The sequence below is a fragment of the Hyposmocoma kahamanoa genome, unplaced genomic scaffold (assembly GCF_003589595.1).
Source record: "Hyposmocoma kahamanoa isolate Upper Pololo Valley unplaced genomic scaffold, ASM358959v1 91, whole genome shotgun sequence".
NCBI classification, from domain to species: Eukaryota; Metazoa; Arthropoda; class Insecta; order Lepidoptera; family Cosmopterigidae; genus Hyposmocoma; species Hyposmocoma kahamanoa.
The window spans coordinates 2,566,354-2,580,674 of record NW_020654684.1 but is presented as its reverse complement, the minus strand read 5'-3'; the positions used below and the strand labels follow the sequence as shown (position 1 = coordinate 2,580,674).

The 14,321-nt window shown below is 35.3% G+C and overlaps 2 protein-coding genes across 2 annotated transcripts in view; one reads left to right on the top strand and one right to left on the bottom strand.

The window, feature by feature from the left end:
* LOC113236299 overlaps nucleotides 1–2,605 on the bottom strand; it is a 2,802-nt gene extending 197 nt beyond the window's left edge. Inside the window, exons 1-3 of the mRNA XM_026472310.1 lie at nucleotides 2,471–2,605; nucleotides 1,106–1,251; nucleotides 30–234 (exon numbers count right to left, since the gene is read on the bottom strand). Of these exons, the coding sequence (XP_026328095.1) occupies nucleotides 30–234; nucleotides 1,106–1,251; nucleotides 2,471–2,578 (459 nt within the window). The 5' untranslated portion in view covers nucleotides 2,579–2,605. The remainder of the gene's footprint in view (nucleotides 1–29; nucleotides 235–1,105; nucleotides 1,252–2,470) is intronic.
* A 460-nt stretch (nucleotides 2,606–3,065) lies between these two features.
* Nucleotides 3,066–4,364, top strand: LOC113236331 (endoplasmic reticulum-Golgi intermediate compartment protein 2). Its single transcript, XM_026472353.1, has one exon. It carries the CDS (start codon nucleotides 3,121–3,123, stop codon nucleotides 4,276–4,278), a length of 1,158 nt encoding a protein of 385 aa, XP_026328138.1. The 5' UTR covers nucleotides 3,066–3,120; the 3' UTR covers nucleotides 4,279–4,364.
* Nucleotides 4,365–14,321: the final 9,957 nt, after the last annotated feature.

The following is a 14,321-nucleotide window of genomic DNA, read 5'->3' as shown; positions in this document are numbered from 1 at the left end:
AGGTGCAAGAGGCGGGCGGGCGTACTCACAAATTCCTTGTCCTCGCTGGCCAAGCCCGGCTTGCCGAGCAGCGCGTTCCGCTCGGCCAGCGACACGTCCTGCAGCAGCGCGCGCGGCGCGGGCGGCGGCGGCGCGGGGGCGGCGCACAGCCGCGCCGTGTACGCGCGCACGCGCTCGCTGTACGCGCCCGCCTCCAGCGTGTACGGGCCCAGCGCGCCCACGTCGATCACGTTCCTGGCGATGTTTCGGAGTCATTGTCAACGCATCCTCTCAAACTCACTTTCAAATAGAGTAAAGGCTCTCAAAGTGACGGTCCAAGGCTACGAGATATCTCACGTAAATAGTGTAAGATCAGGAATGAGAATGAAAAAGAGACCCTAGCAAATAATATATCTTGTTCTAAACTGTATCATAAAGGTTCTCTTTCTAGTGTTCTGAATCACAATTCTATTGTCTATGGTACACAGAATGTAATGAGCATAGACATGTAATGAGTATTAAAGTAGCGTACACATAACTTTAAAATGTTTCAAAAAAAGAGTGTGATATTTCTGCTAATTAAAATATCAATTAGGATGCTACTCAAACACTACACTGCCTCCTGATTGGTTGAATTGGCCTAAGTAACCGGGCCATAAATCTTTATTGAAAAAAAATACTGATAAAAATATAAGCAGTACTTGGCCAGTTCTATTCTACCTCTTTAGCTTTTGTTTTGTATTGTTTGTTTGGCTTTCGTCTAAATATATGAAGAGGCTGTATGGTGGAACCTTTGCCTACCCTAATAAATGGGTTAAAATTGTGTTTGTTGTCATGGATTGTTAACAGAATATACATTAAATAATATTGGTTCTGTTCCATTATTTTATTTAGTCATAGAAAAAGTATTATATGCAATCATTACATAATTAGGTCTTACAATCTCATGCCTATTACATAGGTCACTCTTCAAAGCCTCGTGGCCTAAACAAGGTATACGACTTTAAGAACCCTCATAATGCAATGATTGCATAAAATACTCTTGACATGACCAGTGGAACGTAGATTTAACTTGCTTTCTAGCTGCATTTTGTATTTTAAATACATCATTCAATAGAGTACATACGTAGCAGTCTCATGGAGGATCCGGTTGAGCGCGCTCTGTTCGTCGGGCTTCCGCGGCGGTGTAGTCGCCGACGCAGCCGGCACCGGCGCCTCCTGCTGCTGTTCCGCCACTTCCAACAAGTGAGTCCGTTCATTCACTGTGTTCTCCTGGAACAATGAAGAAACGAAGGCTTGTATTTCAGAATTCAATATGCCTCCACTCAGTGGCAATCACTGGATATATAATATTTACAGTGGTGTGTAAGAATATTAAACACAAAAAAATATATTTAAAACACAGATGAATCAAAGTCTACACTGTGCAAGTAAATTTATGTGGTGAATTTATAAATAGTAACTCCAATAACATTAAATAATGACCATCAAAGTATTTTCAGTTTCTGAATAATCAAGAGTTTGTAATAATAATAACGCACACACTCAACATAGTAATAAGAACATGTATATACTAGGAAGTCTTTCTTTGTAATCATTTAGTGTGTAAATGTCACTGTCACTGTCATCAAACATACCATCTCAAGTAACACTTGATTCATTATTTTTTTAAGCTAAGTTTATTAGTAAGCAAGTAAGTAGTGATGTTTCATCTGTAATTGTTGATTTGTACTAGTGTGATATTTATTGATAACAACTTAAATTAGATTTTGGTTGGCTTAAATTAGATTTTATATTAATCCTGCACTTGATTTGTAAATAAGTGCCTTTATCTTGTCCATGAATACGAAACCAAAAGAAAACAAGGTTTTCTGCTCTCAAAAGAGTGTTAAGTAGCTTTTAGGCCACTATTGCAATGAGAATAAGAGCTTTTTCATTACAACAAAACTCAAGATACATAAATGACAACATTGTTTACATAAAGATTTTGCAACCTACTGCAAACACATGAAATCCATTAACTTGTTATTTATCTTACTTAAATTGAAGTAAAATGTTGTTTCATGGTGGTGGTCCTGTTAAGTAAACATACTTAACAATGATCGTAAAGTATTCAAGGTTTGACAGCAAGTTTTACAACTAAATGATCCAAAACTGGATTTTTCATTGCAATAACAAAAGCCTCTTAAAAATACAGCCCAAACCTACGTACCTACAGTTAATATCTCACTAATCACAGCTAGTATTTACACAAAAAGAACAAAATAATAAACACAAAGCGACGTATGAGATATAGTGTCAGTCAACGAGGAATTAGCGATAACGATAAAAAAGTTCATTGTGTCACAAATGTCGGAAATGAAAATTATGGCCAAAATGTTAAAAGACATCTGCTAAAATCAAGCTACAACGTGGTTGTCCACTAATATAAGAGTTGTAATAACGGTTGTAATCAATATGAAAATTAAAGTAAAATTAGTGACAATCATACCTGTGGATCAGATTCTTTGTGGCAAATGCTATAGCAGCAACCCATGACTGCGTTCTTCAGCGAATCGAAACATGAATGCAGCAGCGTTTCCTCCCCGTCCGACTGCATAAATGTTTGTGTAATTCACTCGGCACGTCGATAAAAATAGCCAATTCCGTATTTCGTAGCGATAAATCGCATGAAACAAAAATTACAAATTTGACAGCTTCACAATGTCAAATTAGACGGCAGAGTTGACACACGTCAATAATGAAATCTTTGTGAACGTTCAGAAGTTTGAAACGTTGACATTGGGTTCTTGAATGAGACCATGCCTGTAAAACATTGATAAAAATAAGATTGGCTTACCTTGCCTGTAATTTTGTTATTGCGCTTCTGCCATTTTTTTTAAGAGTATGAAAGTTAATGATGTGAACAAAATTATAAAGCGTTACACTGTTTAACTGAGATAGCTATATGAAATGTCTGCGACTAAAGTGAGATGGCAAATCATCTATACGTAAATGCCTGTGATTCGCGGTCTTTATTGGATTTGTAAACGCAACGCTGCTGTCATTTTCGTAGAAAAAAAAATAAATACACGTCAACGTCCTTTCCCGAGATTGTGTCCTTTTCTGTTTGAAATCTGTTTTATAAAAGTATAGGGAATAATGTTGCGGTACCGTGGCAAAAAGAAGGTTTTGGAGAAAGTAAAAGAATTAGATGCTTTCCCCAAAGTGCCGGACGAATACGTGGACAGTACAATGGTTGGCGGAACGTTTTCAGTTATCACATTTTTCATTAGCATTTGGCTGATAAATAGTGAAGTTAGTTACTACTTGGATAGTAATTTAGTTTTTAAATTTATGCCCGATACAGATATGGATGAGAAATTGAGAATAAACATCGACGTTACAATTGCTATGCCGTGTTCGAATCTAGGGGCGGACATACTCGATTCTACCTCTCAGAGTGTGTTTGGTTTTGGGGAATTACAAGAAGAAGACACTTGGTTTGAGTTGTCGGAGGAGCAACAGGCCGCATTTGACGCCGTGAAGTATTTAAATGCGTATTTACGCGAAGAATATCATTCCGTATGGCAATTACTCTGGAAGCGTGGGCATGGTTCAGTCCGCGCGACTATACCGGAGCGCAAAATAAAACCAAAAAGAAAAAAGGACGCTTGTCGACTGCACGGAACATTAACTCTGAACAAAGTTTCTGGAAATTTCCACATTACAGCTGGAAAAAGTCTCCATTTACCAAGAGGACACATTCATTTAAACATGTTGTTTGATGATACACCACAGAATTTCAGCCACCGCATACATAGATTAAGTTTCGGAAGTCCAGCTAATGGTATAATATACCCTCTTGAAGGTGATGAAAAGATTGCAACTGAAGAAGATATGTTGTTCCAATATTTTGTAGAAGTTGTACCAACAGATATACAAACAGCATTTGAATCAACAAAGACATTTCAATATTCTATTAAAGAATTGGAAAGGCCAATTAGTCATGCAAGAGGATCACATGGGATTCCAGGAATATTTTTCAAATACGATATGGCTGCATTAAAGGTCAGAGTTTACCAAGAGAGGGAAAATTTACTTACGTTCTTGTTAAGACTGTTTGCCGTTATCGGTGGGATTTTTATTATAATTGGATTTATCAACTCTTTAGTGTTAACATTAAGAACTATGTTTTTGAAGAAAGCAGCACCGATTGCATTAGCACAAAAGAATTTTTATGAAAAATCAAAGCCTCAACGTAATCCTTTGTTAATAACTCAGGATTTAAGCGTCCCTGTAGAATTATTAAAACAATGAAAGACTTATACACATTGACTTACAATTATATGGATGTCGGGTCCGCGCTAAAAAGTGTCCGAACTTATAGGGCGTTAAAATCGTATACAGAGCGTATATTTAGTCTGCGTTTGTTCGACTGACAGCGAAGCAAGCAAAATTAGACAGTACTGCGATGACATTACAATTTAAATTCAACGTTTTAGCTTTTTCATATTCCTTTACATGTCACTACGTTTAAATAGGTTGACTTGGGACTTTTTTTTGTGGTGTTTGTATTTGACCCGTCGTCCATTTATTTGTAAGCAATGCTTATACATAACATACGTTTTTGATACAATTGTATGGTTAACATTTTGCACCCTCAACAATAAAGTAATAGTCAACAACCTCTTTGTATGTCCCACTGCTGGGCACGGTTCTCTCAGGTGAGGGTTTAGGTTTAGATCATACTCCGCCACGGTGGCCCCATGCTGATTGAGCACTTTACACGTTTTCTGGGGGTTGTGATGTGCAGGTTTCATTGCAACATTTTCCTTCACCAAATACAGTGATATAATTAAAAAAATTACATTTTGGGAAACTGACAAAATAAATTTAAAAAATAACACAAAGTAATGTTAATTGATTCAGGCACAATTTATATTGTAATCTATAAAGTGAAACAATGAATGGGGTTTATTTTTTGAAACTGACATTTTTAACACAGTTCTAGGTCTTTGTTATATTTAGCACTAGCCAAAATTACATATATCCCAAAAAATGCCTTTTTAAATATGTCACTTTATTACTGTAGGTACAATTCAATTCCTTTTAAAATTAACAATCATTCTGCTGAACAAAGTTTAGTGGTTCTAATACCCCTGGGTCACTGGCAGAATGCCTTGGGAGGACAACAGCAAAACTGGTGCCTCAGAATTGTAAATATATTCTGGTGAACATTTTAAAATGTATTATTTTGGTCAATGAATATACTTTTAAGTCAGAATTTTACTCAAATGAAGTTAGTCAAATTCAATCTACCTTAATTTCCATGTTGATTCATAAAATTATTTTAGGAATATGTAGAATATAGGCTTAAGAATAATGAACTGAATATAATGTATATAAATGAATTTTTGCATATTATATTTAGAAAAGTGGTATTTTTATTAAGCTGGAATGTATTGTTTGTTAAGAATTGTTTGTGTCCTTTTCTATCTTTTTCACAGTATACTTACTTACCAGGATGTATTAGATGTAGAAAAAAAATTGTATATGTGTGGTTATATGTATTCTATTTATATTTTTGTTGGACGTTATTGTACCAATGATCTTAATTAGAATAATTGCCTATAGATTAATGTCTTTTCCAATATCATTTAGCCTCACAGTATTTTTATAAAGAGTCGAGAATATTTATATCAATTTTTAAATATGTTAGTTACGGTATGTATTTACAATTTATGTACGCTTATACATGCATACCATTACAATGTTACAATAGAATTGTTTTTGTTACCAGTTGCGTCAGTTCAACCTGTAATAATAGAGCCTAAGTTCTATAGGTCCATGCAATAATAAACTTTAAACAAAACCAAGAAACAGGCAGGTGTTTTACTTCCCCTTAAATTTAGCATGTGCGGGGGGGTGGGGGTTAGCAAACGGTCCACGATTTTATCTCGCTCACTCCCGCATGCTCGGTGGATAGTCTGTTCGCGCGCGCGCTCTCCGCTTCTCGTGTGTTTTATTCTTGCGGCCCCATTCGCGCGGCGACATCGCCCACGACGGACGTCCGGTTACGTTCGATTACGAACCACATTCGAAAAGTTTCACAACTTTTTTCTCTGTACGGGCCCTTGATATACAACTTTTATCATCATCACAGAGAAACAATAGTGCGGTGTTACAAGTGTTGTTCTATTAAAGTGTTAACGTGAAGTGCTTCTATTGTTTTTTTTTTGCGATCGCAATTTACCGTTTCAATTGAACGTTACTGTTTCGTTCAATAAAAAAGCGCGTAAGTAAAGACGCGTTCATCACAAGAGTGGGCCGTATATGGTATAGTTGCTTCTTTGGGCAGGCGTCTCGGTGAAAGTAGACCTTTGTTAAGTTCATAAGGACACGGGCATACCGGCCGCTTGCAGCTAACTCGGAACGCCTCGTTTCGCTTGCAGTTCGCGAGAGGTGAGTGGCATTTCGATTGAATTACCTACTTAGTTACTCTTCCAAATACAGTTAAAGCTGTGTTTTCTGATGCCTTCAAAACACCATTTTTTACTTTGGAACTTACGTAGCAATTTATATCTAACGAGATTTAAATCCTAACCTTTACGACACTGTTGTTTATTTACTCAAAATCCCAGGGAAGCATACTCCATCACATAATTTCTTACGCAACTGAATCACCACATTGGTTTCAATTTCCAAGATAACCTTGACTTCCGTATTCTAATTTCAAACGACCATTCTATTTCGGACATCTATCAATCCATCGGTAATAGATATTTGAAGAACGCGTGCACTTCTGCCAGCTGAACTAAGGTAAACGATACCATTCATGCCATGCACCATCGACTGTAGGTCAGTGCCCTATACCCTACCTGTTGCCGTACCCCGTCGAGCCGGTTCTACTGCAGCGGATTGAAAAAATATGTCAGGTTCTCGACTGACATTGACTAATAAACAATATACATGGGCTTTTTCCAAACTGGATTCAGAGTGCGCGATTTTAAACATCTGACGATCGCTGTTTGCACTTTGATTGCGTTGACATTGTGATAAGTCGGATAGGTACAGTGTAAAAGTAAGTTTTTTTTAATTGTATAAGTTTGTGCTTTAAATGATAAGGTAAATATGAATATTTTTAACACTGACCACTTAGTAATCGTGTTTATTTAATAATATGTATACAACAGCGAAAACTTGTTGGATGTAATGAAACCTCATTTAAGAATACCTACATGTAGGTACGTAAAGTTAGGCGAACAAAAGAAATACTAGGACTTCTATCAGATTCAAAATGTGGAAATAGGTGGAATCAAAAATAAAATGTATGTTTCTAATTTCTGAATAAAATATAAATAAAATTACTTCTCAGACGTGAGTGTTTTGTGGTTTTCTTTCAGGTTATGGGCAATAAGAAGGCAGTAATAAATGATTAAAGAACGTATCTAAACGGTTGAAAATTTTGAAATACGAGAAGGTAGGTACGAAGAAGAAAAGAAAATTCAAAATGGAGTCATGCAATGTAAAACTTAAAACTAACGACTCTAATTTTGTGGTTTGGAAATTTCAAATCGAAAATTGTCAGAAGTCAAGCAACTATTTATTTCAATATTAAAACAGAAAATGCCAATCCGGATTAAAAGTTTTTAGACAAAGATGCTAAAGCACAAATTATTATTAAGTATACTCTTTAGAACCTGCCAAATTCGTTTATTTATTTTCAGAAATTCGTTATTTGTTTGCTCACTGGTTTAGTTGTTATTATAATGCCACAGTAAGCGTCCAAAGCGGACAGATGGAATCTAGTACCTTAATTACATGTTAATGACTTACATTAAAATTAAGAACAGTAACGTTATTTAGAATTCAAAAGATAACGAATAATTTGGGAGTAGAGATGCTACACAACGCTCTTTTTCTGGAGTTTATTTTCATGGATGAAGTAGGCATCTGTCGCCCAAAAGTACACACCCAAAATGTTCTTGTCTTAGGAAGCCCACGCGCTACTTACAACTTTGAAACTTCGTTTCTAGCCATAACAAAATATTTACTTTGTTCTCGGGTTCGTCATAAATTTGGGAGTCGACGCGTCTTCAAAATTTGATGAACAAACAGTTTTTGTTGGCTCGAGCCACCTGTGTGACACAAGTGAAGGACCAATCCGGAGGGTGCCTAAAGAATATTTGGCCATGTGAAACGCACATTTGCTTCGTTGACAGATTTTTTAGACTAGTTACTAATTAACCCAATAAAATCTATAGTAAAATAATAAAATAACAAGTGAATCTACGCTTACAGATTGCAATAAACACGTCACTGTACCAGCAAACGGTTTTCTTTGCCCATAGCCCTCGCGGATACTCTGCCCAAGCCAAACCAGTTACAAACACGCATGCTAATTCATTCATAATGGCATTAAGAAAAAAAAACATTAAGCCTAAAAATAATGTTAATTATATAATAATGGACACAAAATTGAAACGGCTTACAATGATTTGTAACATACGATTCCACGGAGTTACTAAATAGTTTTCTGTCACTAAGTGGACGTAGTTAAGTTTTCTGTCACTAAGTGGACGTAGTTAAGATCTTTGGAAATGTAAAAATTAAACACTACATTAAGTATGTATAAGTTAAAAATGTTAAATATGCGTTTATAGCTATGGAAGAGCGGTGCCTCCTGACACAGGCTTGATAAGCTTAATAGGAGGTACCATCCACTGTTAATGTAAAGTTAATTGTATTACTGAAATAAACATTTATTTATTATTTATTTATTAGTATTAAGCAAAAAGGTGCCAATCCACAAAATTATTAAAAAATGAGTTATATTTACCAAACGATTCCTAAAGTTTAACCTCTTAGATCAGGAAGAAATCCAACATATAAACATAAATAAATATCTCTGGAGTTACATGACATTATAAGTTTTGAAAATAAAACAACAGTGATAAACACTTAAATTTCAAACTGCCATATCTCGAAAGTGACTGGATGTGCATTGGATCCTTTTTGTCTAACTACGTCCAATTGTTACTTATGTAGGCATTGTAATATTATGCTCAAGGAAATTTGAAAAATTATACGATTTCTTTTTTTGTAATTTCTATTTTCTATTCATATGCTATTCTATTGTCATTTTAGGTCACTCTTCGCGTGAAGCCATTGAAGTTTATAAAATTTAAATCACCAAATTTTAATTATAGTGGCGGTAGCTAGCCAGTGTTATTGTAAACTAAACTACCGAAACACGTGAGGACATCACCGGTTGAGGTTTATTTAGAGAACGGATGAGGGAGTTTTTTAGTAATATGATACACTTGTGCTTCACGAGATTTTGTTATCCCCAAGCTCGTTAAAGATCCGAGATGGATTTGTTACATGTGGGTTCTTTACTTCTTTAGTTCTTCTTTACTATAGTTAAGAAATTTGATTAGGCAGGTCTGGTTCTTCTAGTGTCAATTTTATTTAAGAGAAGTCTATTTAATTGTTTTATATATTTTATTTGTTTTCGTGGGAAATCGTTATACCTAAATCTTTGAGGCGGCTTTTTCGAAACTTGTATTTATTTTCATTGGTTTCTTTGTCATTCGTTTTATTGTTTTGTCTTGTTTCTATATTGACTGTATATTTCCGGCATAATTTTTAAAAGGGTACCCTATTATCCTATGAATCATAATTAGATGTTCAAGATGTAAACAAAGAAATGTTATGAAATGTCATTGTCAAAGCATGAATGCAGGTGTACTAAACCTTATATTATTAATGAAATTGGAAAAGAAGGAGGAGGAAAACAAAAACTTCAACAACAACACGCAATAATTTAACAAACGCACTACGCTTGGTTAACAAGAAAACATTCAAGTTCGACAAACAAGACCAAAATGGCGACACAAAAAATGTTTTTAAATCCGATTGTGTTACCAGTGCCATAAAATTATTATTATAAGAAACAAATTAAAAGTAAATACATTGCAAAATGCGAATTGTTCTTAGTTTTATCAGATTACAGCTTGAAAAGAGTTCTAAATGTTTATTATCGTAAAAAATGAGAAACCGACATTCAAAATGTACCTATTTTTTACTCAGTTATCCCCTTTGTTCACATTTTGGCCATCTAATTTCATACCTTAGAAACCTATTCTTCATTCACGTACACCTTGTGACTCAATATCAATCTTAATCGGATACCATTGTTATTGGTATATAATGTAAATATTAGAAACTACATATGAAATGAATGACATTGCTTGCTCACACTCGCCTAATCACTACAATAGATAGTTTACTAAACTTTGATTCACCACCTTATAATAATTGTATTACCAGGTTATGCAACTTAAGGTAATAATTTTCAATATAATAGCCTGTGTTATGTAACATTTAATAGAATATTATTATAGTATATTACAGATATTATGACGTTTAGATACGTCATAATATCTGTAATATGTAATATGGCTGGTTTCTGAGCAGTGCGGATTTATGTGCGGACCGACCGCGCGGACCTCCGGAGCGGAGTAGCACGTGTGGCTTTAGAACATCGTTTTTGTTTGAGATCATGCGGATTGCCCCGAAGTTTTGACGTTGACTCCGCCCAAATTTGTGAAACAAATATATGCCTGAAGTTCGCGTGACTTGCGACAGGAGATGTTGAATTTTGCGCATTAAAAGTACCAAATTCGTTTTAGCGGAATAACTCTAAAACTAAACGGATTAAAAAAAAATCCGTAGTGACAGTTGTCGATCATGCATAAATACAATTAATTATCAAATTTTTGCCCTAATAACCTGTAGCATTTCGAGGATAAATCGAAAAAATGTGAAAATTAGAGGTCATTTCGTGATTTCTATCTATCGCGGAAACTTTATTGTTTTATGTTTCTGATTAATGTCTATGCTTGAATATATCGTGTAGTTACTCATACAATATTTTATTTTTAACTTTAAAGTGGATATACCCCTTTTAAAATCAAATCGAAGATTAGGAATTTTTCCTCAGCTCCCTCTTAAAGAAATTGGATCTGTAAAGGTTATAAAGCCAATTGTTCAAAGTGTTTGAAAACTAGCTTGTGTTAAAGTTACTTCCTTTGCTGTTACCAAGACATCCTCAAGGTCGTTTTTGTCGCCAGACTCTTAGCAACAGCAGCAGCGTTCCATTCTTAAAACAAATAACCCTACAGGATTAAAGTTATCATTAGTCTCAAAGTTAATTTATTTTAAACAAAACGCTTAGTTCTTACATCGAGGCGTTTGGATTCAATTTGTCTTATCCTAAATCTCGACGTTTCGAATGATAATGTAGACAATTTAATTACGTTGTTGTGAACCGAATGTTCTGTCGCTATGTGCCTTTGGCTTTTTTCTTTCTTTAATTGAAATGGCCCTATTGACTATTAATCAATCAAGAGTTTAATCAATAAATCATTTGAAAGATCTGCTTATAGACTGCATTGCGTTTATAACATCTTTGTTTTTTACAGTTACCTAAACTTTTCAAACGTTTTATCGTTTTTTTAACTATGATTTCGGCTAAACAAAAACGGCGAGCTAAGCAAGTGTTTACCTACATGCATGCTGGTCAGCCACGCAGAGATTCAGGATTCGATTCCCAAGCCGGAAGAAATATTTGTATGTCTGTAATTGGTCGTTATCTATGTGTGTTCGTGGCACTCGCAAAACAGGGTTTCGCTAGTGTGGGGCTATTAGTATGTGCGTTATTTTAAGGATTTTAAAGTTGTATTTAAAACAGTCGGTTACGGCCTTTCTACCCAAACACCGAAGATATGTAAAACTGTTGATGAACCTTAATTTATATAAAATCAAATAAACTCTACTACTCATTTGTAAGAACTGCAGAATGCCCTGAGAAGAATGAGTTGTGACTAGGGTTTACTCTTTGTAAAATTCTGTGTCGCGGGTGCTATGGACACACACATAGACAACCACAAATTACACCCAAACTCACGAGAGAAATAAATGTAGGCCATATAAATATTTCTCCCGGCCCGGGAATCGAACTTGGGACCTCTGCGTGGCAGTCCGGCATGGTAACCGTTCGGCCACGGAGGCAGTTACAATGTTGTTTTACAATGTTGTTTTACAATGTTGTTTTACAACAACATTGTAACTCGTAAAGATACTGAAGCAATGTCTTAAATAAAATAAATGAAAATCGAGTTAAACATAAAAAAACTAGTGATAATAGAGCTCCTTGAGAAAGAGTTCGTCTAGGGATGTACTGCCACCTTACTTACTTCTGCCGCCAAGCTGTAATGTGACCATTACTGCGTTCCGGTTTTAAAGGGTAAGACTGCTGGTGGAATATGTCTCAGGGTGACGGGCGCAGTGGTAAAAAAAACGTATTATTTGTATTCAAAAGTAGTAAATGAACAGTAACTTATTTGTAAAACATAGTGAATTTTCTAGTAATTGTAAACAGAAATTACCACGTGTTATTTCATACGTGCCCGGACAATAGTAGTTAAGTGTGATACCGTCATAATGGAGGAATTTCTATCGACGTTACGTTAAACAAAACTCCTTTTGATGTGGGTGGTCGCTCTGTTGATGCTATTGGTGAAAGGACTTCTGCCATACAAAAGGGCTTCATACAACTTGCTTTAAAGTACGTGATATCTTTGATATTATCTACATTGCAGTTGTCAACGACATCGCACTTACGATGAAACAAAGACTTAGAAAGAAGTAAAATTAATTAAGAATGAAATTTATATATAGAAACAGAGACAGAGGGCGCAAATGATTATTATATATAGAATGACGTAAATTTACGAGTTCTTCAAATGTATTTAGTAGTAACAAAAAATATAACTTTTAACTTGTTTTCTGTAAATTTTTGCAATGTACGGTAATTGTTACTGCTTGACGGGAGGTGCGACTTTATTATCTATGCAGTAAAACAATTTTAAAAACATTTTGAACTGAAGAAAAAGAGAAACTAATGACAAGGCAGTATGATCTCTTGACCTTTGCCTATTCCGTGGCGGTTTTTGTTAGAAAGTCGTTCAGTATCAAAAATCCATCCCTAAGGGTGGTAACTTAGGGAATAAATCCGTTAACCAATTTCGACGACACTTGGCAAATAGATGTACTTACATCGACCAAAAAAAACCAACCAACCAAACCAAATTTTGACCAAATTTGTAGGTCGGTTTTTTAACTTATAATTAATTAATCTAATTAATTACGCGGAATTACCCTTTTCGTCATATTACACTTAATAATAATAACAATCCTAAAAGGTCATGGGAGGGGCGAGAATCTAAAATATATTATCTGTATAAGATCTGATCACAATATAGGGTATTTCAACAAGAACTTTGTTTTGTAAACCAAAATAAAACAATACATTTAGATGGCAATGATTAAAAATGAATGAATGAATGAATTTTTATTGTATTAAAAAAGTAAGGTTTGGCAATTATGAATGAAAAATGATATCTGATAAATGTCCACCACGACCACAGTTACAGACGTCGATTCTTTCATCAAAGTTTATAATTACTTTTTGACAAAATGGTGGGTTTATTTCACTAATCACGAATTTTAAGTTTTAAGGCCGCAATCCATTCGATTGGCTCCATATAGACTCTGTCTTTAACATAACCCCATAAAAAATTATCGAGCGGTGTTAAATCACATGATCGAGCTGGCCACTTAACGGCAGAATTTCGTGAAATTGCGATCGGGAAATTTGGTTTGCAAAAATTTTGTATTGTTTCGGTGGCTGTGTGTTGAATCATTGTCATCTAAATTTATTGTTTTATTTTAATTTACAAAACAAAGTTCTTGTTGAAAAACCCTTTACATAGTGTTGTCCGCAAATAGGTTAATTTCAGTCAGCCTAAAACTAAACCTTGAGGCGGTTGGATTTTTGTAGTGTGTCGGTTTTAGCACAAATGCAGGATAGCACGTGAACAATATTGTTCTTAATCCTGAGCCCCTAACCCCGGCCAATTGTGCCATTGCCGGGGAATACCGCCATCAATATTTTGTTAACTGCCTCCGTGGCCGGACGGTTACCATGCCGGACTGCCACGCAGAGGTCCCAGGTTCGATTCCGGGGCCGGGGAAATATTTGTATGGCCTACGTTTATTTCACTCGTGAGTTTGGGTGTAACTTGTGGTTGTCTATGTGTGTGTCAATGGTATCCGCGACACAGTGTGTGCTTTATTATTATTATATTAGTAACAATAATTCGCTGCTTTTCGAAAATAGTGGTCTAAACTAAAATAAGTAATTTTTTATCTTATTACACAGCTACACTTAGAGTGAACTAAATTTTATTGTGAAAAAGATAACAAGCTTTTTATTGGTTAAAATAATCACGTGA